Genomic DNA, 21,323 nt, shown 5'->3' on the forward strand with positions numbered 1-21,323 from the left:
TCGCCGTTCGATACATAGTTCTTACGCAGCTTCAAATATGGCAGCTTCGGGTGAACCCTTCTACCTCAGATATTAGTCAGTAATGTACCGTCAAACTCGGGCTTTTCCAATGCTAATATCAGCACAGCTCCGGCCACTCTGGACGCTTCGGCCACGAGTTTCTAGGTCCGTTTCAATCGACAGTATTGTGATGAATCCCTCTAAGTCTCTCATAGAATTTGATTTCCGGGTTCTGGGGGACGGACGCAGTGCCTCGGCGCGTTATGCGAACAACTCCAACTACCGCAACGACTCCTTGATCCGGAAAGAGAGTAAGAGCTTGTCTTCCTTGTGTTCTGCGCTTTGCTGACATATCCTCTTTCCAGTGTGTGTCAGCTCACTCATGATCGCGGAGATCAAACGCATCATCAAGGACAGCGAGATCATGAAGTACGTGGCCCTGCTCATTGCGCTTGGATGGCGTTCTTATCCTAATTCTTCGCAGGGAAGACGACACGAAATGGCCTCAGAAGAACAAGGACGGCCGCCAGGAACTTGAGATCCGTATGGGCAACGAGCATATCTCCTTCGAAGTATGGTCTTCTCCAACAAGCTCTTCTTGCAACCAAATGCTGATCAACGAGACAGACCGCCAAGATTGGATCCCTTGTCGACGTTACCGAGTCACAAGATCCAGATGGCCTTAGGGTCTTCTACTACCTGGTACAAGATTTGAAGGCGCTCGTGTTTACTCTGATATCTCTCCACTTCAAGGTTGGACCTGCCTATCCATTTGCGCATGCTGGAACCTCTGCTGACAGGAGCGTTGAACAGATCAAGCCGATCTAAACATACGATCGCATACATCATACGAGTCAATGACACAATACCCCTGCTGAGCGTGCGACTGTTTGCTGGCAAGTTTGTGTTGAGGACGGACGGCGTTCAGGGAGGTCACGGTGTGCGAGGGGGGCGGTTTAGTCCGCTATGGTATGTCCAGACCTTCCATGATGGAGACGTTGCCAACATCTGCCAGCAGCTCAGGTTAAGGTGTTGCAATCGTGCCCTGGACGAACTCTACGCGTCTCACTCCTCAATAGAACGGCGTTTGATGTTCGAGATGCTCGGAGCATCACTCATATCATGTGATAGCGGTCTTTCCAGCCGTTTCGGCGGGACACCGGGACGTTTGTACGAGCTATTGGGAGTGGCACTTGCATGGAAGCTCGAGTAGAATCCAATCGTCTGTGACGCTGTTGCGAACCATGGCTCCGATGCAACTGACATCGATGACATGGCACGTGATTGCGGAAGAGCTACCAAATCCACGGCGCCGATCTTCCCGTGACGCTGTCAGCCCAGCGCTGGAGCCCCCATGGCGCTCACGCGGGGAAGCAAGCCTCAACTCGAACCCTTCCACGCCCAAGTGTTCTGGATCCGCTAAACCGCACCATCGCATCATGAACACTGTCCACCGCATTGCGCGCTTCTAAAGTGTCTGCAATTTACCCGACCTCAACCTCAACCTCCGCAATTCGTTCCCGCCTTAGTAATTTGCTTGCTTTCATGTTTGCGCCGTTCCTCTTTGCTCACCTCGACCATGCCGAATCCGCACGACGATATCCTCATGCTATCGCCTGCCGCAGAGCCTACCATCGCCGACTGCCCGTCGTGTCCGTCTGAAGACCTTCACCAGCAGGATCAAGAGAGCGACAGCGCCGACTGTCCTGCCCCTCTTGAAGCGCATCTCGGTGGCCCAAGTACTCCACCCCTGCAACAGCCAACACCGCCCGCTGAGGATGATCGAAGTCCGCGGGTCGCGCATATCAAGCGGTTCAAGACCGATGGAGACAGGCCAATGAGAGATACTCCAAGTCCAAGCGCATCGGAAGGGTCGTCGGATTCTTGTATACGAGCATGGCAGGCTCAAACCGCCTCAGCTTCTGTCTACCACCCCGGGCTTTTGGAGTCGCCCATATCTCGACGGCATAGAGTAAGCCGCCCTGCATAGAGATTATCGTTGCTAGCATCAACTTACTAGTGCGCAGTTTCAACCCAATTCTACTTCATCCTTCCTACGACCCGGTAGCAAGTTCCATGGCACACAGCAGTCCGATCGCCAAGTCTACGATGTGCAAGTCGAAATCAAATACGTGGACATGGCCGAGTCCTTCCTTTGCGGATACCTGCGCATTCAAGGTGAGCCGAGCAGGCCCACATAGGCACTGCGTGCAGTTACTGACAGGTCCGATCAGGCCTCACCGACGATCACCCAACCCTCACAACATATTTTGAAGGCGAGATAATCGGAACGAAGTACACCTTCCAGACCAAGCATCCAGAATGGGGTTCCAACGAGAAGGTGGACATGCAACACTGGGGCCGCTTTCCCGCGTGGCGGCCCCTCGCAAAGCAAGCCAAGCGACCTGATTTCAGCTATAAGAACTTTGCTCAGCGGGAAAACATTTTCATGAGATGGAAGGAGTATTTCCTGGTGCCCGACCATCGGGTGCGGACCATCTCCGGCGCCAGTTTTGAGGGCTTCTATTACATCTGCTTCAACCAGGTTTCGGGCACTGTTAGCGGCATCTACTTTCACGCGAAAAGTGAAAAGTAAGTGGACATCACGTGATCAATAGGCTTCATACTGACCACGGCACACAGGTTCCAGCAACTTGAGCTGAGTCATGTCGATGATCGTGGGTGTATGGGCGCGATTGAATTTCGATGATTTACGAGGATATGAATAGCTCCCACATGTGTGGTGAACTCTTACTGGCAATGGAGACATGCATTGGAATATTTGGCTGCCTACGCTGCGTGGGCCGTCGAGGCCGGGTGTTGGCTTGCGCGCTCTCTGGGTTTTCACTGTTTGTACTTCAGAGCTTGAGGCTTCCGTGGCATGTAGATATAGTTCATTTTCGGGCTGTGACAGCCGGGACCCGCTTTACCGTATCTCATCTACCTTTAATCAGAAAGCCGGGTTGACTCGAGAAACCTCGCTCTCTGACTTCTCGCCTCACCTCAAACCACCACCACAATTCTCTGAAGCATCCTTCAGCCGCAAATCTTGATCAACGCCACATTCTAACAACTCCTTTCAAGGCTAATACCACAACTCAACATCTGCCCAGAATGGCTGGCGAATCTAACAAGCGCCAAAAACGTGAAGACCACCGCAATGCAGTGGATAAAAAGACGGGCGACCCTCAACTGCCCAGAAAGAAGTTGTACAGGCAGAGAGCTCATGCCAATCCCTTCTCTGACCATGTCTTGAATTAGTGAGCACCTTCTTGTAGATGCAAACGGGTACTGTAGCCATTCCACTAACTGTGCTGCCCAGTCCAACTTCGCCTGCGGATATGGACTGGACCTCGCTCTATCCTGCTTTCACTTTTGAACGCCTAGAACCACAGCCTTATGCGAAAGAATTGACCGCTGTCAAGCGGATGTCGAAGAATGTCGAAATCGCTGATATCGGCTGTGGGTTTGGTGGTCTTCTCTTCGCACTGGCACCACGATTCCCAGACACCCTTGTATTAGGTGCGTTTACGTCTATATCGCAGCCCTTTCTATTTCACAGTCACTTCAGTGCCTTCTAATCTATCCGCGCCACTCTCTCCGTCCAAGTTCTGAACCCATGCCCTAGGTCTCGAAATCCGCACCTCCGTCACCGAATTCGTCCAAGAAAAGATCCGCGCCTTACGGCATCAAGACACCGTAGAAGGACTTTACCAGAACGTCGCATGCATCCGCGCAAACACCATGAAGTTCCTCCCCAATTTCTTCGTGAAGGCTCAGCTCTCCAAGATTTTCCTCTGCTTCCCTGACCCGCACTTCAAGGCGCGGAAGCACAAGGCTAGGATTGTGTCCATCACGCTCAACTCTGAGTATGCTTATGTGCTGAAGCCCGGCGGGATTGTGTATACCATCACTGATGTGGAAGACCTGCATAAGTGGATGGTGGAGCATTTCGAGGCGCATCCGAGTTTCGAGAGAGTTGGTGAGGAGGAGCAGGAGGCTGATCCGTGTGTGGACGTCATGAGGACGGAGACGGAAGAGGGGAAGAAGGTTGAGAGGAATGAGGGAGTGAAGTTCGTGGCGCTGTTCAAGAGGCTTGAGGATCCTCCATGGCCGTGCGAGTCCTAAGTACAGAATAAATCCACCGTGTTTGCATAGCAGCATTGTCAGCATCAGAAAGTATGAGCCTGGCTGTGAGCTGATGCAAATCTGGATGCGAACAACGCCAAACAACTACCGTGGCATACTAGACCACCCATGCGGAGTCATTGGTATCTCCATGAAAAGACCTATCCGAACGCCACGCTAAACAGCATTTCAAACCCAGCAAGATGTCATGCTGGTCGCTACTCATCGATGCCACCCCATTCCTCGTCCCCATCTTCATCCGCTCCTTGTCCGGCTGTTTCAGGCCCGTCTTGTCGCTTATGATCCTCTTCCTCACCGTCCTCTTTGCTGTTCCAATTCCTCAACCGCTCATCATCCTCCAGCGTCTCCTTCACCCTCAACCGTACCGCCTTCGTCGGACTCTCCTTTCCCAAAGCCTTCAGCGGCCGCAGCAGCAGCTCCAGTGGCATGTGACCCTCCCGATCCACATCCACCTTATCCAGCTCATCGACATAGATATCAATGACATGATATCTTAAGCCATTCGGTATCTTATGATCCCTCGCATTGAGTGGCGTCGCTCGGAGAACATCCATATACTGCTCCACTCTCTCCGCGCCTTCCCACTGTTGCTTAGCTAGTTGTCGGAAGGAAGCTGCTAGGTATTGCCGGATGAGGAACAGGAACTTGTCCATTCTATTGCCCGTGTAAAGCGTCAGCCAATACCTTCGGAGCCATGTCTGTCGATGCCATTGCCATACCGCAGCGCATCAATCCCCTTCCACTCCCGCGCCATTGTTTTCCAGAACGCATCGAGGAAAGGAATGAAAGCCTCGTGAGACAAAACATCGACCAGGCCCGCAAGGTCGACCGCCAGCCGTTGCTGGTTCCGCGGCTTGTCTTGCATCCACATGCCTAGTTCACAACCCGCTGATTAGTCCCCGTACTATCACATCGGCTGAGCGCATGTATGCTGGAGGCATCGTACAGTAGAATAGCCCCTTCCATAGCTTCAGCAGCTCGACCTCCTCAAACCTTGTGCGCCCGCGTAGGTATGTTCTTAGGCTGTCGACTGCCTGGTCGCGCTTGCGGCGGTCTGGTGTGTGCGGTCAGTCTCTTGTGGTAAAGTTGGCGCAGTGGTAGGCGGGGACAGACCGCTCGAGGTCAGTTGCTTCAGGAAAGGGCTGTTCTGCGTTGCTGATGCCATGGTAGGGGTTTTGCTGATCAGCTTGAAACTTTTCGCGAAAATCGAGAGATGCGATTGAGGTTATCGATAAGCCTTGCAAGGCTGAAGACGGTTGGCGTGAGGTGTCGATGCTCGGCATGGGAGGGGAACGGGCAAGGGAGTGTTCACGTTGCTGCTGTATTGGTTATCTCGAGTTCAGCAACATGACTTCTGCTTGGTTCTGTAAAATAAACTGAGTCAGTTTACTGCTTGGTTCTGTATTGGAATAGTTTCTGCTGAATAGCTATAGGCTTGTAATCTTAGAATTTGCTTTGCAATTTATATTCTACAAAGTTCTATCTTTGATAAAGCGGATACTTATGGAGTAGCTTAGATTTAAGAATAGAATATATACTCAAAGGTAGCTCGGAGGCCTTGGAGCCGGCTCGGAGCTGGCTTCAAGCTGGTTTCAAGACTCTCGAGCTGCCTCTAAGCATTTAGAATTCATGTAACTTGCAAAATGCAATAGTAATATAAAACTTCTCAGTTAGCAATATAATACTATTCTATTTAGACGCTTTTATATGTAATTTGAAGCTACTTTTTAGATGATTCTTAGCGCGTGTATCACGTGATCATGTTACTAAGCAATCGATTAAACCTATTGTTAAACTTTATATCTACTACTTCTAAATGTTCTACTTCAAGAAAATCCAACTATCTCAAACCACTTTCGATTCTAACTGTATTTTCTTTTTCAAACATTCTGCTTGCTACTATAGCAAAAAGAAAAGAAACCAGAAACAGTACCACCACGTATAGTAAGTTTATATATATTTTCTCTAGAAGCTAATGCTCCATACTATACTCCCTGCAAATAGATCTAATTGCGTTCAAGGTGTTGCTAACTGTGTATTGCTTGACTGCAGATGCCACAGATTGTAATACTACTCCGCGCTGGCTCAGTACTAGGCATACCGCGCGTCCAGCTCCAAGATGTATGTTCTTAGCCTACAAATCTCATTGGGCTAGCTTCCTTCATTATCACAATACTTACAAGATCTTCAGGTTACTAAGATTGTCTGCAATCGTATTAACAGCGACGGGGTTCGTAGGCGTCTATGATCCTGGTTTTTGTATATGCTAATACTATGTGTTTGTGTTTAGCTTGAGCAGTTTCTTGTCGTATGGGCGGGCAAGTACGAACGCCACAGCGTGCCGCTTTCCTGGCACTCTATCAACGAACTTTCCAGCTGCCTTGAGCTGGTACAGGAATACCTGGACAACAAGACGCGGTGAGAGGCGCCTGAGGCCTGTCCTCCAGAGGGTCCGCTCACGTGACATCTAGCTTCGACCCCCCTTCACGCAAACGAAAATCGCCCGACAGCGAGCCTAGCACCAATGGGCACCTCCTAAACCCGGCTGAGCGTAGAGTCAGACAAAAGAGCCGCTCTTCATCCGTCACAAGTTCCGCTTCTGATTCGTCTCGCTCCTTGGCTGTCACCGAGCTCGCATCACGTGACATCGATGTCTACAACGGAGTCATTCAGGTGAAAGATGACTTTATCACGGTTAAGGCCGTAAGTTCAATGCTTTGTGACGTATGTTATTGGAGCTGAACATAGTCAGTCTACCGAGCCCGGCATCGACAGAATCAACTCAGACGATGTTCCGACGCCAGCGATGCTCTCGAGGGCACGCTCTTCGGCCACCAGCACCGCCGACGACCGAATTCGCATGGAAGTGATTCACCGTCTTAGACAGCTACCTGGGCCGCCGGTTACATTGTTTAACAAGATCGATCGGTCTTCTCCGCCCTTGAAGTTCCAGTTCATCACCCAGTCCATCCTTCGCGAAGGCGTTGAGAAGGCGGATCCAGCTACGATGACTGGGTGCCAAAAATGCCGCCCTCACATGGGACAGAATATCGGTTGCGAATACACCAAGAAATGCGACTGTCTCGAGTATGCGGCAGTCGACGTGAAGCGGCTCAATGACGTTACGAAACCCATCTACGACAAGTACATAGCAGGCATGGATGTCGACTTGTCTCAACTGCCGAAGCGATTCCCCTATTTCAGCAACGGCGATAACACCGGCTGTCTCGTCCCATTCTACCTCAACGAACGACACCCAATCTACGAGTGCAACAAGTACTGCATGTGCGGCCCTGGCTGCAAAAACCGGATCGTGCAACATGGAAGGCAGGTCGACCTCGTAATCTTCAAGACGAAAGACCGTGGCTGGGGTAAGTCCCTTGCACATACCCTGCCTTATCCTTTCATGCAAGTACTGACTGCATAAAAGGACTGAAATCCACACAAGGGCTCCGCCAAGGCCAGTTCATCGACACCTACCGAGGCGAAATCATAACGGATGCGGAGGCAACCCGTCGCGAGAAAGCAACCTCGAGTATCCTGAACAGCTACCTCTACTCGCTGGACAAGTTTGCGGAGGAAAACGAACTGAAACCTGAAGACCTCTACGTCGTCGACGGCGAGTATTTCGGAGGACCCACCCGGTTCATGAACCACTCGTGTGAGCCCAACTGTCGTCAGTACACCGTATCCTACAACAAGCATGACGTCCGTGTGTACGAAATCGCTTTCTTTGCGTATCGCAACATCGAACCGGGTGAGGAACTCACCTTTGACTATCTGGACAAGGACGAAGAGGAGGAGGACGAGGTGGAGGAGGATGCTCCGCCGCCTTCTCAGGAGAAGCCTGGTGATGCTCAGGGGGAGACAAAACTAGTGAAATGTCTGTGTGGAGCCAAAAAGTGCAGGAAGTGGCTCTGGATGTGAGCTGAGGTCATAACAGCCCCGTCCGTTGCAGCACACCACGTTTGCTGTTGCAGCTCGTTTCTGATAGGTAACGGGTGTTCTCCTTACGGTTGCACTTTTTCGACTTGCATAATGCATCCACATTTCTGATCAGAAGAATGGGTGCGAATGGGCATTTGGTTAGCATGCGGACTTCTTGATGTTTGAGACTACTACCAGGATTCTGGCTTTTCATAAGCGTTTGAAGGATCGGCGACTTGCTGCTTCCAACGAGGGCTGTGGACTAGGGCGTGGATCTGTATTTCAACCATGAAGCAATGGTAATCACTCAATCTCACTTTCGCTTCCGAGCTTTCTAATGAGGTTGAAGAGATGGTTTGAGACGAATGAGAAATCAGGTTGCCATTGAACATACAAAGATGGCAGCAAAGACACAGCACGCATACTCCGGCGGCTTGCTTGGCGCGGTTGATGAGTGGGCTGGCCGCTCCGTGAACCACATCGACCATGCGTATGCTCGGTTGGAAACACTCGTTTTTTATCTCGAACGGCAGATGTGGTACGTCTGCATTCCAAGCACGCAAGGCGCCCCTTATAGCCGGGATTATCATGGTGCACAGCGTACCCGTAAAGTGTTCATTCGGATATACGGGGCCGGGGAAGCCTCTAAATATAGAGGCGATTCCAATGGCTTGTTCAAGCGCGAGAAGCTCTCCAAAGCATCCTTGAGCCATCAATAGCAAGAAGAGGTCTGTTTGGGTTTGGCAGTTGTGCAGAGTGCCCGCAGTGTGAGGGGTGGTGGAGTGGAGCTCTGATGACAACTCGGGAGGGACCGCTGCTTGCGAGCTCTAGCACATCCGAACCGCAAAAAAATATTGCAGTGCCTGACACTCACCATTTCGTCGCCAAAATCCACTTTTCCTCCTTGCCCGCTATCGTCAAGCCTGAAAAGGCTTCTACAGGTTTCGAGACTTCTGCTGGACGTCGCAGAGGCCTGTGTCTCCCGTGTTCAAGCTAACTGAGCCCGCCTCTCGGTTTGAGCCGTCCCTCTGCCTGGAGTCAACTGTACCTCCGCTTCTCGAGTGCCTGCCACTTCCACGCACTGCTCAGCTCAAAGTCCTTTTCGGCTCGATCCAGCTCTTCTGAGTATTCCTGACTCTCACACTTCCCAGGTATGTCAGCCTCGCAACACGAATTTCTGCAGCGCATTCACACGATCGGCGTGCGGAACATCCGCTCGTTGTCCGCAGAAGCAAATTATCTTGGCCAGCATATGACAGCTTCCCTTCAGTGCTGCAGTTGCTCATCGCTTAGTCGAATTGCCTGTCACTAGACAAATTTGCCTGCCATTCACACCTTCAGCATCAGTCTCGCACTTTGCGTTCAGCGGCTTCGCGTCTGTGGACGTCATTCTGCATCGCCTGATGAAAGGGATTGCTTGCTTAGACATGCCCTCACTCCCTAATCAATTCAGGCACGCGACGTGGACTGACAGTTCCAAACAGGAAAGCTCGTGAGCGAGCTTCAGTATCGTTTCCGCCACAACTTCGCCCTCGCCCACATCTTCTCCTTACCCGCTCCTCGCGCTTTTTCACTCCAAACGACTCTCGCACCCGCCATACTCAGCCAAAGCCGACACGAGTTTCCACGCGATTCCATCCATATCGCTCTTGCTACTGCATCATAGCCCCCAAACCGCATACCTCGGAAACCCTCAACTGCACCTCATCAGGCGTAACAGGGCAGCACAAGGATAGCCATATTCTTCAGGACGGTGCGGAGAGGGCGGGACTGGCACCTCTCCGGACATACAGAGAGTACCGGCCGGGCAGTGGGCTGATTCTCGGACGAGGTCTTGCTAGGGAACGCTGCGCGCTCCCCGAATCCCCGCGTGGAAGTCGTACCAGGACAGTATCGGTCACTCAGGAACACAGGCTTGCACACTTGGCCATGGCCGCTACCTTTTCATATGCGCAGGCTGCCAAAGGCATGTCCTCATCTGTGCAGTCGAGCAATACCCCATCCGGGACAGCAACACCTTCGAAGGATACCACATCTGCATCCACTGACATACCCACCGAACCCTCCGGCACAAGCTGGGCAGACTTGGATGATTCGTCGACGTCTGCCCCTGTGAAGGAGCCAGAGGAGGTCTCGACGGCTCCGGCTGCGCAGGGTGACGGAAGTGTGGTTTCACCAGAGAAAGAGACCTCTACGTCAGAGCGACGCAAATCCCTCTCTGGACTTTCATCACCGGAATTCGGCACGGCATCATCTTCAACACTGGGAAAGGAAGATGACGTCTCTTCCGTACCCAACGCTTCTTCTGAGTCAACATGGGAGAACAAGTCCCAAACGTCCAACGTTGTAGAGCAGTCTACAGAGAATGCGGACGAGAAACTAGAGAAGGTCGAAGGCAAGAAGGCGAAAAAGGAGAGGAATCTTTTCACAATGCTTCAAGAAGCGCCTCCTCCCGCTGTGAACATCTGGAAGCAGAGAGCAGAAGCGCGAGCCGCTCAACAACCAAGTCGAGCTAAGTCAAGCTCGTCATTCGGTCCAGTAGCCACAGCTATACCTTCAAAACCGGCGGATGCGAAACCCGCCGAACCGGGGCGCTCTGTACCGAGGAGGAAAAGCAGATCTGGTCCTGCAGGCTTTGAGCGCGCGGTCGTATCGTTGAACGGAACCAACGCCAGGGATCGTAACGACGAAAAAGAAAGTCCAAGTCGGCGTGAGACAAGGTTTGACAACAGCACCATGCGAAGGCCGGGTAGTGAGCAGGCGTCGCGGTCCTTCGAGAGAGGGCCCAAGGATAGTGTTTCGTCACTTCCACCACCGGTTCAAAACAAAGCGTCATGGCCAACACCCGACAATGCCCAAGATGAGGAGAAGAAGAAACCCACAGAGAAGGGCGACAAGAAAGGAAGAGAGAGAGCCTCCAGTACTAGCTCCAAGCCGCACGGCAAGAACGAGTGGGTCCAGCTAGCCTACACGCCTAATGTGATCTTCAACACACCAATCCCGAACACTAGTTCAAGAAGAGGGGGACGTGGTGGGAGTCGCGGTGGACGAGATGCGGGCGGTCGTGGAGCGTCCAGTGCTGTGAATGGGGCTAGTTCGCCTGAGAAGGAAAATTCAAATGTCGGTCATACTTCCGCAGATCAACAGAGACGCACAAGGTCGGAGATTATTCCAACGGATGTTACCAACGCAAAGCGAACGGCAAGTCCTGGGTCTACACTGGCAAGAGACCAAGGAAGTCCTGTCGCAGAAGGCGAGAATAATACCAAAGCTGCGAGTGCTGAAGGCCCAGAAGGGTCAGCGCAGCAGCGAGCGGCTTATAATGAACCGAACCCGAACCAGTTGGTTTCGCGCACAAATTCTTTGCCATTGCAGCCGTCTGCAAGTAGACCGAGGCAAGCAAGGAACGAGCGAAGACAAGATGGCGAGTCTGTGCCGCCAGGCGCTGAAGGTACGTTCAAGTCTCATCTATCTCTAATGCGAACCTTGTCACCTTTGTAGACGATTATGCTTCTGGACAAGTGCTGGTGATACACCCATTTTCTTATGTAGTATACTAACGTATGCTGCATGACAGAATCTTTAGATGCAAAAGCTAGCCCAGCAAAGGACGGCCTGCCTCAGCAGCCCAAGACAAGCACTTTTGAGCGGAGATCGGGTCCGTTCGGCTCTTTATCGAGCCGCGAGCGGGGTGAGCATCGTCCGCGAGGCGGGATGCGCAATGGAAGAGGCGGGAGTGCCTATCAACATGCATCTGCGAACGGTAACCACTATTCCAATGGTCGCGCTTCCTCCACAAACTCTTCCGCCACGTTCCCGCATTCTCCAACAACATTTCACCCCGAGCAACAAAACACATTTTTCAGCCAGCAGCCACACTCATCACGCGGCTTCCGCAATGCTGGGCCTCGGTCACAGTCTATACCGACCGAGGGGTACTACGGACGACCATCCGCTGGCTATCCTACGGGGCCTCAAGCCATGGCTCCGGTGCAGACATATATGCCTGGGATGTATGACTACTCGGTCATGCAACCTCTGAGTGCAGTGCCTTACAGTCCATATGTCGATCAATACTCCGTCCTCGGTATGGTCTCAATGCAACTGTAAGTACGAAAGGCCGATACTGCTGATTTAAGCGCTAACAGCATCTAGCGAATATTACTTCTCGTTGGACAACCTGTGCAAAGACATGTATCTTCGGAAGCACATGGACTCACAAGGCTTCGTATTCCTTACCGTTATCGCAGACTTCAACCGCATAAAGCACCTCACCACAGATCTCGAGTTGATAAAATACGCCTGTTACCAGTCCCGTGACATCGAATTCAGAGTAGGCCCGGATGGCAACGAGAGATTACGACGGCGAGAGGGCTGGGAGCAATGGGTGCTGAGTATGGAAGATCGTGATCCGTCAGCAAGGAACAATGGACCGGAGGACCTACATTACCCACCAGTCCCTCATCCGGCGGGTTTTAATTCGCAGTACATGGTACAACATCAAACGGGCAACCCTACATCACCTTCGAGCCCAAACTTTGTGCCGAACGGCACTCCTTATCAGTCACTAAACGGTGTGACCTCTCCGGCGTCGCAAAGCAACGGTGGAGCTAGCCAGCTGTCCAACGGTGTACCGCCTACGGAACCAGCAGTCGCGGGTCGCCGTAGCTCCACCACCAGCGGCCCTGCCTTTCATCCTTACTCTCCGAACGATCTTCAAACCGAACCTGACTCGTTTCCCAACGAGCAGATCGAAGGACTAACAGTGATCGTCCGACCCGCCACGGAGAAAGCGCCTCCTTTCCACACTGCCTCTTCTCGTACATTTTCAAATGGCTCTCTCGACAGTAGATCCATCGCAGATGAACTTTCTAAATTTGACACGCGCCGCAATAGCTCACAAATTAATGGAAATCCTCCTTCTCTTGGGTATGGACGACTCTTGCAGTAGCTCAGCGGGGTTTCAGCTAATCTTGCAGCAGTGACGAGGCCGCAAATGCTTCAGAACCCAACAGATCACCGAGCCCGGGCTCCTTGTCCAATGCCATCCGATCTAATACAAGCTCGCCATCCACCGGGTTGCAGATGTTCTGGGTGAAGGACAGCGATCGGCCGGTCAATGCCCGACCTGAAAACACTGACAATGAGCTGTATTCTGAAATCCGAGACAAAGCGCTTGTTCAGCGCAGCGCAGCTACAGGCAAATGCCCCTACGACATGGACGTCCTCTACCAGTTTTGGGCACATTTTCTGATCCGGAACTTCAACACGTCCATGTATGACGAGTTCCGAAGTCTGGCTTTCGAGGACTTCCAGAACGGCTCTGTTATTGGAATGAATAATCTGGTCCGATATTACGGCCACGCACTCACCAGCGAAATCGTCATCCGCGAGCGTATCGCCAGACACTACGTTGACCTCGTCAAATGGGAAAACCCTGACCAAGAGAAGCCTGCGTTTAAGCAGCTCCGGTCTGCCTGGAGAAATGGTGCCTTGAACCTGAAGAACCGCAAGAGGATCAGTGGCTACGTCGACGCTGATCTCAGAGCTGCGCTCGAGCAGTGAGCGCACTTACTTCGACTACAAAGAAGTGCATATGGTTCAGGAGATCTCTCTGCGGTGCCTAGCCTCATTCGATGCCTATCCGACCAACGACTCAGTCTTAACTCCCCAACCGGTGCTCCACCACACATAAGACGGCCGAACGCTGCAACTTCGCATACCACCCCGCTGCCATCCCTGAACTCGATTGTGTTTCCTTCCAAAAGTCCTGTTGGCGTTGTTCGTACAGGGCCTGGTGGGATTTATAGCGGAGGATCCTGTTGTTCATTTCCATGAAAATAGAAGTATTTGTACGAATCGCAAGTCATAGCTTTGGCCTGCATCTACCACCGCGCTCCCACCTGGCCTGTCAGGTTGCGGAGCTTGAGCAGTGGCTTCGGAAAGAGGTGGCATCCAGCGTCGGCTTTAGCCAATATCTCAAAGTCGGGGTGATAGCCAGGGCCAGCGATCCGATCTAGTCCCAGACGGCGCCAATGCTTCCTGTCACCTTCTTGCTCATCGAAAAGCTGTTCATCATGGTATAGCGGCATCCTGTATTTGCTTTCAACACTGTTGCAGTGTGTCTTTCGACTTCGCTTTTTTGGCATGGTGGGCGGGGGGCTGTCACTCTGCTCTTTCTTAGTAGGCTCCTACGAGTTTCGATGCATACATCTGTTTACGCTTGAAGCTGTACCTCGTGCACGTAGAACGGATTGTAAAGGTGAGCATGACCAGTTGACAGCCAAAACCAAAGCTGGAAAGCGATGAATGGATTCCCGTGAATTGTAAGCACTCGTCTGCTGCCCAACATCGCCCGTGCTGGCATCCGGGGATCTACTCGATGAGCGTGGAATGTTTTCTTCCAAGGCCAGAAAGCTACATGGATGGCAGTAGTACCACGGCATTCCTTGGCTTCTCTGGCTTCTCTTTGGGTGACACGCTCAACAGAGCACTCTTACTCCAGAAACCAAGGTATCCAGTCCATCAGCAAAGGGGCACCCAAGGTCGCTAGGCCCAAAGATGTGTCTAATAAGACACACGCACAGCACTCCATGGCCCCCCGAATCCTCCGGGGTGTTCCGATGAGAACCGTGAAACTGTATTTACCTCGTATAGCTTCACTCACTACACATAAACCCAAGGCTCAACTCCGACAAGCTTGCGGGTCAGTCTCGATGTCGAGGCCGTATCCGGTTCTGAGCGGGATGTAGGTCCGAACTGCGCGTGCTGCTGCGCAAGGCTCGGTCGAGGAAACCCGCGTATCTTCTTTCAGCTGGAACGGGCTAGTGTACTATAATGAAACCCCGTTGTCGACGCTGGTGGGTTAGACAACGCCTAGATGCTGAAGAAAACCGTATTCGGGTCTTGACGCCCGTCTACGGGGCTAAACCGCGTGTCGGTGCCGTGGGGATGAACTGCCATCGTTCCTCCAACCGGTGGGTCCTAGGTATGACAGGCGGGTACTGAGGATATAAGGGTTGTCGATCCGGCTTCCGGAAACCAGAGCTTGGCTTGGTTTTGAAGTGGTGGGCAGGCGAGACGGGTAAGGGATCAGCCAAGCCAGCAGAACCACACCGGGGGCAATGATTAGCTGCTCAGCTTCTACCCCGTGGAGCCCTGCTCCACTGAAGGTAGCTCTCGGCACGATCATCTCACGGAAGGCCCCCCAACGTCCAATCCAGTCGCCGCCGGAGAGGCAGTCGCAGACCACAGAGGATACACGACTGAGAGTTGCAGAGCTCAAAGCGAACAAAATTGAATCTGTTTTACAGCTCGCAACTGGGGGGGGGGGGTATTGTTACGAGGGGAAAATAATGGGGCGCCCAACCGTACACCTTTATGTCGCCTTCAACGCCGTCTTTCCCGCCCCACGCACGCGCCTGCTAATGCTTTTTGCCTTTCTTCGTCGAGTTATGCCATCCCCTTTCCCAGCGCAGAGCCATGCCCCAATGTCCCAATAAAAATAATACAGAATAGGACCCGCCCTCGTCATGCATATGATACAACCCGCTTAAATGGCTCCTTCCAGTCGACTCTTTTTAGGGCCCGTGGTGGATCATGGCTTGGCTGTTGGTGTCCACGACGTTGTCGGACAGGTTGATGAGGAGCTGCGCCAGACAGCGCTTCGTTGCCGCGTCGTCTCGGAGGACTGAGGAGAAGGTCGCGTCGCGCAGGGGCTCGGGGAGGCACTGGCGGAGGGCTTCGCGGGCGCGGGCATTGTCGCTGAGCCTGTCGATTGCGTTGTCAGTAAATGGCGCAAGTCTGCCGGAACTCGATGTTGGAAAGGAAGGGAGGGGAAGTGGGAAGCAGGTTGAAAAACTTGCCGCAGAAAGCACCGCACGACATGCTTCAACAGCCGCACCGTCTGCTGCTCGACCAGCTGATTCACCATATTGCTCAGCACAGTGCCGACGGCGTAGAAGCGCTCGTACGTCTGGCAGATGTACGCCAGCCCGAGGTCGTCGAGCAGGATCTTCTGCACGATGAAGATGGCGACTGTCTTGCTGAGCTCGGACCCCGTCTCCATGATGCGCAGACACAGCGGGATGATCTCGGTCGTGAGCAGGAAGTTTATCACGTCGCTGGAGTCGTTCTTGACGAGCGCGCCGATCACGCCGAGGGAGGTGAGGCGGAGATACTCGAAGGGGCGGGACTTGGAGGTCGTGTTCAGGAAGGGGTAGAGGAAGAGGGGGATGTGTGCTGTGCTTGCTGTCAGTAAGATTCCTGGCTGACGGGCGGCTTGAAGTTTGGTCGACGTACCGCTAAGAAACAGGCTGCGCGTCTCGGTGTGCGAGGCCACGCACTGCAGCAGGGCGAGCGCGTTGCAGACCCGGTTCGACGCCGCTGCAGTCAGCTGCGCGGGCGCGAGGAGGGGATAGACGGAGATGATCTCTTGGAGGAGCGATGTCATGACGCCTTCAGGCCTGTCAGCAAATCTGCTATCGTATGTAGCGCTGCTGTCATGGGCGCCCTACCAAACGAATGCCACAGTATCAGCGCCAGCTCTGGCACTTGCTCCCTCTTCTTGCTCAGTTCCAGGAGCGCCGTCTCGCGTGTTTCGGGCCTCAGGAGCTGCGCGATCCATTCCAGGACTCTCCGATTGTCTTCACTGACTCCTTGATCTGCGGGGGCCATGGTTGGAGCGTGATCTCCAATGCTCATGCCAGCGTTGGCGCCGGGTATGGAGCTGTTGTTGTTCGCTGCTATGCGATTGTAGTGCTGCTGCTGGGCTGCTGCCGCGGCGGCGGCGGCTGCTTGGGCTTGGGCGTGCTGCTGTGCGGCGTGGTGGTTGTGTTGTTGATGGTGGTTCGGCCAGTCAGCGGGAGGGTACTGGTGCTGGTGGGAGAAGACGTGGCCCTGGGGCATCATGGTTGCGACAAAGGCGCTGGCCCAGTCCTTATCAATGGTGAGTACAGCAGATGAGTGAAAGCGGGTGAGAGCGGGTGGGTGAAAGTGGCTTGTCTGCAGGCGCGCGAGGGTGGATGCGGTGCTGTTTCACGCAGACGCAGCTGGTCTGAGCTCGAGGCGCCTGCCTGCTGCCCTCGGCAAAGTGAGGCTCAAAGGGTGAGGCTGAAAGCGTGAGGCTGAAAGCGTGGCGCTCAAATCACAGGGCTGGCGGTGAAGACCGGTCGAGCACCTGGGCAGCTGCAGGTACCACTTACCATTCAAGCAGCACACAAGTCATGTAGCATCACAGCAGTCTGTCTAACCATCACAGCAAAGAGACCTCGCCAACAGTCTGTCATAGTCTGACCTCGATTAAACACCATCCACATGCTAAACTACCGACAGAGCAAAGAATCAGACGCTGGTCCGTTCTCCCTGCCATTAACCAGCGACGCCGACTCCCTCTCCCTCTCCCTCTCTCTTACGCAGAAACACAAGCTGTAAGAACTGAAACGACTGTCGAGAATGGAGTACCCTAAGCGCACTGCAACGGATAAATAGAGAAAGACCCTAAAGACAAGTCCTAAGAAAGTCGTAATGATCGTCCAACTTCCAGTTCCCCTCGCGCCGTCCCTGCCCCTCTCTTGGACTCGTGCGAAGCTGCACGCATCGTCGGCGGCCGCCTCCTAAAACTCATAAGCCGGCCTACAACCGCAGCTCGTCCAGAATCTTCTGCGCCATGTTCTTGTACTGCCACGTCCCTCCGTCGACCTTCTTGAACTGGATGCCGTGCAACGAGAGCAACGGCACCTTGACGATGAAGATCTCAAACTTCAGCACCATGTTGCCCCCAAGGTCGCTCTGAACGTGCGTTGTCGTTTCGCCAGGCGCCCTCGACCTGCCCTCATTTCGGCGGATATTCTCCTGACCAACGCTCTCGTCCGACTCCTCGGAGTTTGTGTAACTCCGCTCTGGAGTCTGGCGATGGCGCTGGGTCCGTGGCGTCGATTGATTCCGGCTCTGCTCCCTGAGCTCCTCCCGTTCTCGGTCTCCGCCCATGAATCCGCCGAAGCTGATTTTTCGTCGGTGGTTGCCGCTGCTGGGCGGCTGGCCGGGACTTGCCGGAGGGATTTCCGTGACTTTGTTGAGGTCTATGCTCGGACTGTGACGGCAGTTGAACCCGCCCTTGATCTCCGAGTACTCCACACCCAGCTGCCGCAAGACTCTGATGATGTCTTGTCGGATAAATGTGAGAGGTTTGTTGCTTGTTGTCGAGACGCTGAAGAGGCCCTTGAGAAAGACTGGCTTCATGTTCTCCGGACTCGTCGTTTCCCCTGCTTCGGCCTCTGTAGCCAATTCCTGGTCCGTCTCCTCTGGGACGCCCAGCTCCTTGGCTTGCTCCCGGCGTGCGCGTCGTGCTTGTATGCTCTCACGGCGCGCATGGCCGAGCGATTTGGCTCGCGAAGTCGGACCACGGCTTCTGGTACTGCCTTGTTGATCGTCCGATACCGCTTCGTCTGGTCTGAACAGCTCGTCGCGAGTGTCTGACCTATCGGAACCGCTCGTAGGTGGTGGTGGACGGGGTGAGCCTTCGGATGTGCCTCGTCGTGATATTCGCCTCCGTAGTTCCGCCGAGTTGACGCTTGCTGATCTGCCAAGACCTTTGAGCTTCCGAGCCGCGCTCGCTCCTGCGCCGGGCGGTGATAAGAGCCCCGATTCGTTCTGCGGCACTTCTTCTGGCTGCAGGTTCGTCGATGGCGGCACTGATCTCTCCCGGGTCCTGCGAACGCTAAAGCTTTTCCGAGGCGGCGCAGCGGCCGTTCCAGCACCGTCGCCTGGCCCAGAAACGGCGAGGGCGGGAGGAGTGAGATTGCTGGCCCTCTCCCGTTCAGGATCTTTGTGTCTACGAGTGCTGAAGCGGCGTAGCAAGCCCGCGGCAGCACTTTCCTTCTTGGCAGGTGTCTGCTCGCTTGGCGGCGTGACAAGTGCTGGCGAAACCGGGCCGCCCGCTGCATCGATCTTCAGTCTCTGCACACCTTCAACTATCTCATCTTCGCCATGTGTTCTGGCTCTCGGCCTGGACCGGCCACCTGTAGGCCTCTCGCCTGGCATCTCGTAGGCAGACGCATTGGTGTATGCCGCTGCAGGCGCCTGAAGGTCGGGTAACTTGAACGGCTTTTCGTTTGGTGCTGTCTTCGGCAATGCTAAAGCTCCAGGGTTCGGCTCAATTCTCTCCCGTTCCTGCTTTTCCCGGACAAGGTAATATACCGATATCAGGGGGTGGTAAGCGTTTACTGGATCGGCTCCTAACTGGACAGCTTCCGCCGAGGGGCCAGTCAGGGTGTCTCTGCTCGTCGTCGAGTTCCGCCGCTTGTAAAAGTCGAAGACGCCTCTTTTGCGGTCCGTTTCGGGAGTCTGTGCCTGGTTTTTTCGCGCAAGCGCACGTACCGCATGCTGGTATTCTTCCGACGTAAGCAGTTCTGTCAGTTTGGCGGCGATGTAGTCAGGCGTGCCAAAATCGAACCCGTGCATTCCTTCAATGACTTTGGGATCCAGAGGTAGCCGTAACGGTTCGCGAGCAGGTAGGTAGTTCTCGGGCGGTACGTTAAAGCCCTTGGTAATCCACGGATGACTCATGATCTCACTCAGGGTCGCTCTCTGCCGTGGGTCTGTGACAAGCATCCTCGATATGAGATTCTTGCATTCTTTGAGTCTGTGTTAGCCCAGCATTGAAGCCAGTGAGGGGGCAACCTACCAGCAGACAACCAGGGCGGGTAATCAACGACGCCTTTCTTGATTTTAGCGTGCAGCTGCGGCATGCTTTGGTCGTCAAACGGGACTTTGCCACAGACAAGCACGTATAGGACGATTCCAAAGCTCCACACGTCCACTTCTGGTCCCGTGTATTGCTTCGCCTGTAACAGCTCTGGGGCCGCAAAGTATAGGCTCCCGCAGAATGTCTTGAGATAGCTTTTCGGAGCGAACAGATTGCTCAAGCCAAAATCAATGATCTTGATGTCTCCGGTCTTGCTGATGAGGATGTTCTCGATCTTAAGGTCTCTGTGCACTATGCTGTTGCGGTGACAGTAGTCTAATGCACTTGCAATCTGGCGTCCGAATTTTCGCGCTTGTTTCTCCTTTAGCCGTCCATGGGAGATGATGTAGTCAAGCATCTGGCCCCCATTTACATACTCGAAAAGCATGTACCAGTGGTAGTTTGTCCGGACAAAGTCACGCATCCCGCATATGTATGGGTGATTGACCAGACTGACGATGGCCGCCTCTCTGGCAGTTCGGACCTCTTTGGAGTGGTCGGCTCTTTGCCGGTCTTGTTCACTACGGTGTTCGTCGGTTGATTGTCGAGGAACGATCTTGACAGCGACCTGCATAGCGGTTAATCAGACGCACAGGCACTTCGCCCAGCGCAATGCTCTCACCTGCTCTCCGGTCTCTAGATTCCTCGCCAGCTTGACTTTACCCATGCTTCCAGCGCCGATTGTCTTGCCGAGATGCCATTGACCGGTGGTTGCATCAATGGTGGTTCTCCGTCGCCCCTGCTGGCTTCCACTAGTCCCAGTAGCGGGTCTCTTTCCGCTCTCTGCTGCGACCCCGTTTATGTTGGCTGGAGCGGCAGCCACCGCTTCCGCATAGCGGGGAGGCCCCGACCTCGATGTGTTCCGGTGGTGACTCCGCATCGAGTCAGCGCGAGTGGGCGTCGGTGCAACGGGTGGGTCCCGAGACGAGCTGCGACGTGAGGCGGGCGGCTGAGCTACATTGCTCTGCTCGAAATCCCTTCGGGCGACGTTGATCAAGTCGCCTCGTTGCTGCGAGGTCGAGGATCCGCGCGCTTGCTGGGACTGCGAGAGGGAGCGGTGAGGGGAAGCTGGTGGCTGCGCGGCAGATCTGCTGGCTGTCGACTGAGTGCGATGCGGCCGGTCGACGGGGCTGCTGAAGGTCTGCTGCTGCCGTGAAGAAGGCGTGCGGACGACGGCCGGGGAGGTGGGTGCTGTTGTTGACATGGTTGCTGCAGGTGCCCGAACAGGAGGAAGGAGACAGGTTCAGCCCGCACAGCTCACGACGGCGCAGAACGGGGTGCTTTGAGATTCAGCTCTCGGTCGGGTGCGTGGCTGGGCGAGAGTGTGCATGCAGCTCTCACGTTGCTGTGTTGCTGCTCTGCTGTGCTGCGCTGTGTAATTCAGACGCTCGGTCGCGCTGGCATCGGGTCTGGCACCCTTAATTTAGGCCCCTTGGCGACAGCAGGCCGAGGAGCAGCTGGAGGACGCGGTCGGCGGGCATGCGAGGCTTCGTGATGGCAGCGG

The 21,323-nt window shown here is 54.1% G+C and overlaps 9 protein-coding genes across 9 annotated transcripts; 6 read left to right on the forward strand and 3 right to left on the reverse strand.

Annotated features, from left to right (window-relative positions):
- Window positions 1–37: 37 nt before the first annotated feature.
- W97_06673 (mago nashi protein) lies at window positions 38–828 on the forward strand (the record flags this gene model as incomplete). Its single annotated transcript, XM_007784547.1, has 6 exons — window positions 38–75; window positions 128–165; window positions 216–311; window positions 366–429; window positions 485–572; window positions 628–828. 6 exons carry the CDS (start codon window positions 38–40, stop codon window positions 826–828), a joined length of 525 nt encoding a protein of 174 aa, XP_007782737.1.
- Window positions 829–1,579: 751 nt separating this feature from the next.
- On the forward strand, window positions 1,580–2,710 carry W97_06674 (uncharacterized protein; the record flags this gene model as incomplete). Its single annotated transcript, XM_007784548.1, has 4 exons — window positions 1,580–1,972; window positions 2,028–2,178; window positions 2,235–2,592; window positions 2,644–2,710. The coding sequence occupies 4 exons, from the start codon at window positions 1,580–1,582 to the stop codon at window positions 2,708–2,710; spliced, it is 969 nt and encodes a 322-aa protein (XP_007782738.1).
- Window positions 2,711–3,114: 404 nt separating this feature from the next.
- W97_06675 (tRNA (guanine-N(7)-)-methyltransferase) lies at window positions 3,115–4,128 on the forward strand (the record flags this gene model as incomplete). The annotated part of the gene is made up of 3 exons (XM_007784549.1): window positions 3,115–3,260; window positions 3,323–3,522; window positions 3,629–4,128. The coding sequence occupies 3 exons, from the start codon at window positions 3,115–3,117 to the stop codon at window positions 4,126–4,128; spliced, it is 846 nt and encodes a 281-aa protein (XP_007782739.1).
- Window positions 4,129–4,346: 218 nt separating this feature from the next.
- On the reverse strand, window positions 4,347–5,314 carry W97_06676 (uncharacterized protein; the record flags this gene model as incomplete). Its single annotated transcript, XM_007784550.1, has 4 exons — window positions 4,347–4,803; window positions 4,869–5,022; window positions 5,096–5,203; window positions 5,263–5,314. The coding sequence occupies 4 exons, from the start codon at window positions 5,312–5,314 to the stop codon at window positions 4,347–4,349; spliced, it is 771 nt and encodes a 256-aa protein (XP_007782740.1).
- Window positions 5,315–6,201: 887 nt separating this feature from the next.
- On the forward strand, window positions 6,202–8,076 carry W97_06677 (uncharacterized protein; the record flags this gene model as incomplete). Its single annotated transcript, XM_007784551.1, has 6 exons — window positions 6,202–6,270; window positions 6,341–6,379; window positions 6,440–6,567; window positions 6,621–6,852; window positions 6,902–7,520; window positions 7,580–8,076. The coding sequence occupies 6 exons, from the start codon at window positions 6,202–6,204 to the stop codon at window positions 8,074–8,076; spliced, it is 1,584 nt and encodes a 527-aa protein (XP_007782741.1).
- Window positions 8,077–10,005: 1,929 nt separating this feature from the next.
- Window positions 10,006–11,577, forward strand: W97_06678 (uncharacterized protein; the record flags this gene model as incomplete). Its single annotated transcript, XM_007784552.1, has 1 exon — window positions 10,006–11,577. The coding sequence occupies one exon, from the start codon at window positions 10,006–10,008 to the stop codon at window positions 11,575–11,577; it is 1,572 nt and encodes a 523-aa protein (XP_007782742.1).
- A 480-nt stretch (window positions 11,578–12,057) lies between these two features.
- Window positions 12,058–13,641, forward strand: W97_06679 (uncharacterized protein; the record flags this gene model as incomplete). The annotated part of the gene is made up of 3 exons (XM_007784553.1): window positions 12,058–12,182; window positions 12,232–13,005; window positions 13,092–13,641. 3 exons carry the CDS (start codon window positions 12,058–12,060, stop codon window positions 13,639–13,641), a joined length of 1,449 nt encoding a protein of 482 aa, XP_007782743.1.
- A 2,015-nt stretch (window positions 13,642–15,656) lies between these two features.
- Window positions 15,657–16,986, reverse strand: W97_06680 (uncharacterized protein; the record flags this gene model as incomplete). Its single annotated transcript, XM_007784554.1, has 4 exons — window positions 15,657–15,846; window positions 15,954–16,317; window positions 16,378–16,533; window positions 16,593–16,986. The coding sequence occupies 4 exons, from the start codon at window positions 16,984–16,986 to the stop codon at window positions 15,657–15,659; spliced, it is 1,104 nt and encodes a 367-aa protein (XP_007782744.1).
- A 723-nt stretch (window positions 16,987–17,709) lies between these two features.
- Window positions 17,710–21,023, reverse strand: W97_06681 (CAMK/CAMKL/KIN1 protein kinase; the record flags this gene model as incomplete). The annotated part of the gene is made up of 3 exons (XM_007784555.1): window positions 17,710–19,709; window positions 19,760–20,387; window positions 20,442–21,023. 3 exons carry the CDS (start codon window positions 21,021–21,023, stop codon window positions 17,710–17,712), a joined length of 3,210 nt encoding a protein of 1,069 aa, XP_007782745.1.
- Between the last annotated feature and the right edge of the window lie 300 nt (window positions 21,024–21,323).

Source organism: Coniosporium apollinis (genome assembly GCF_000281105.1).
Source record: "Coniosporium apollinis CBS 100218 chromosome Unknown supercont1.34, whole genome shotgun sequence".
NCBI classification, from domain to species: domain Eukaryota; kingdom Fungi; phylum Ascomycota; class Dothideomycetes; genus Coniosporium; species Coniosporium apollinis.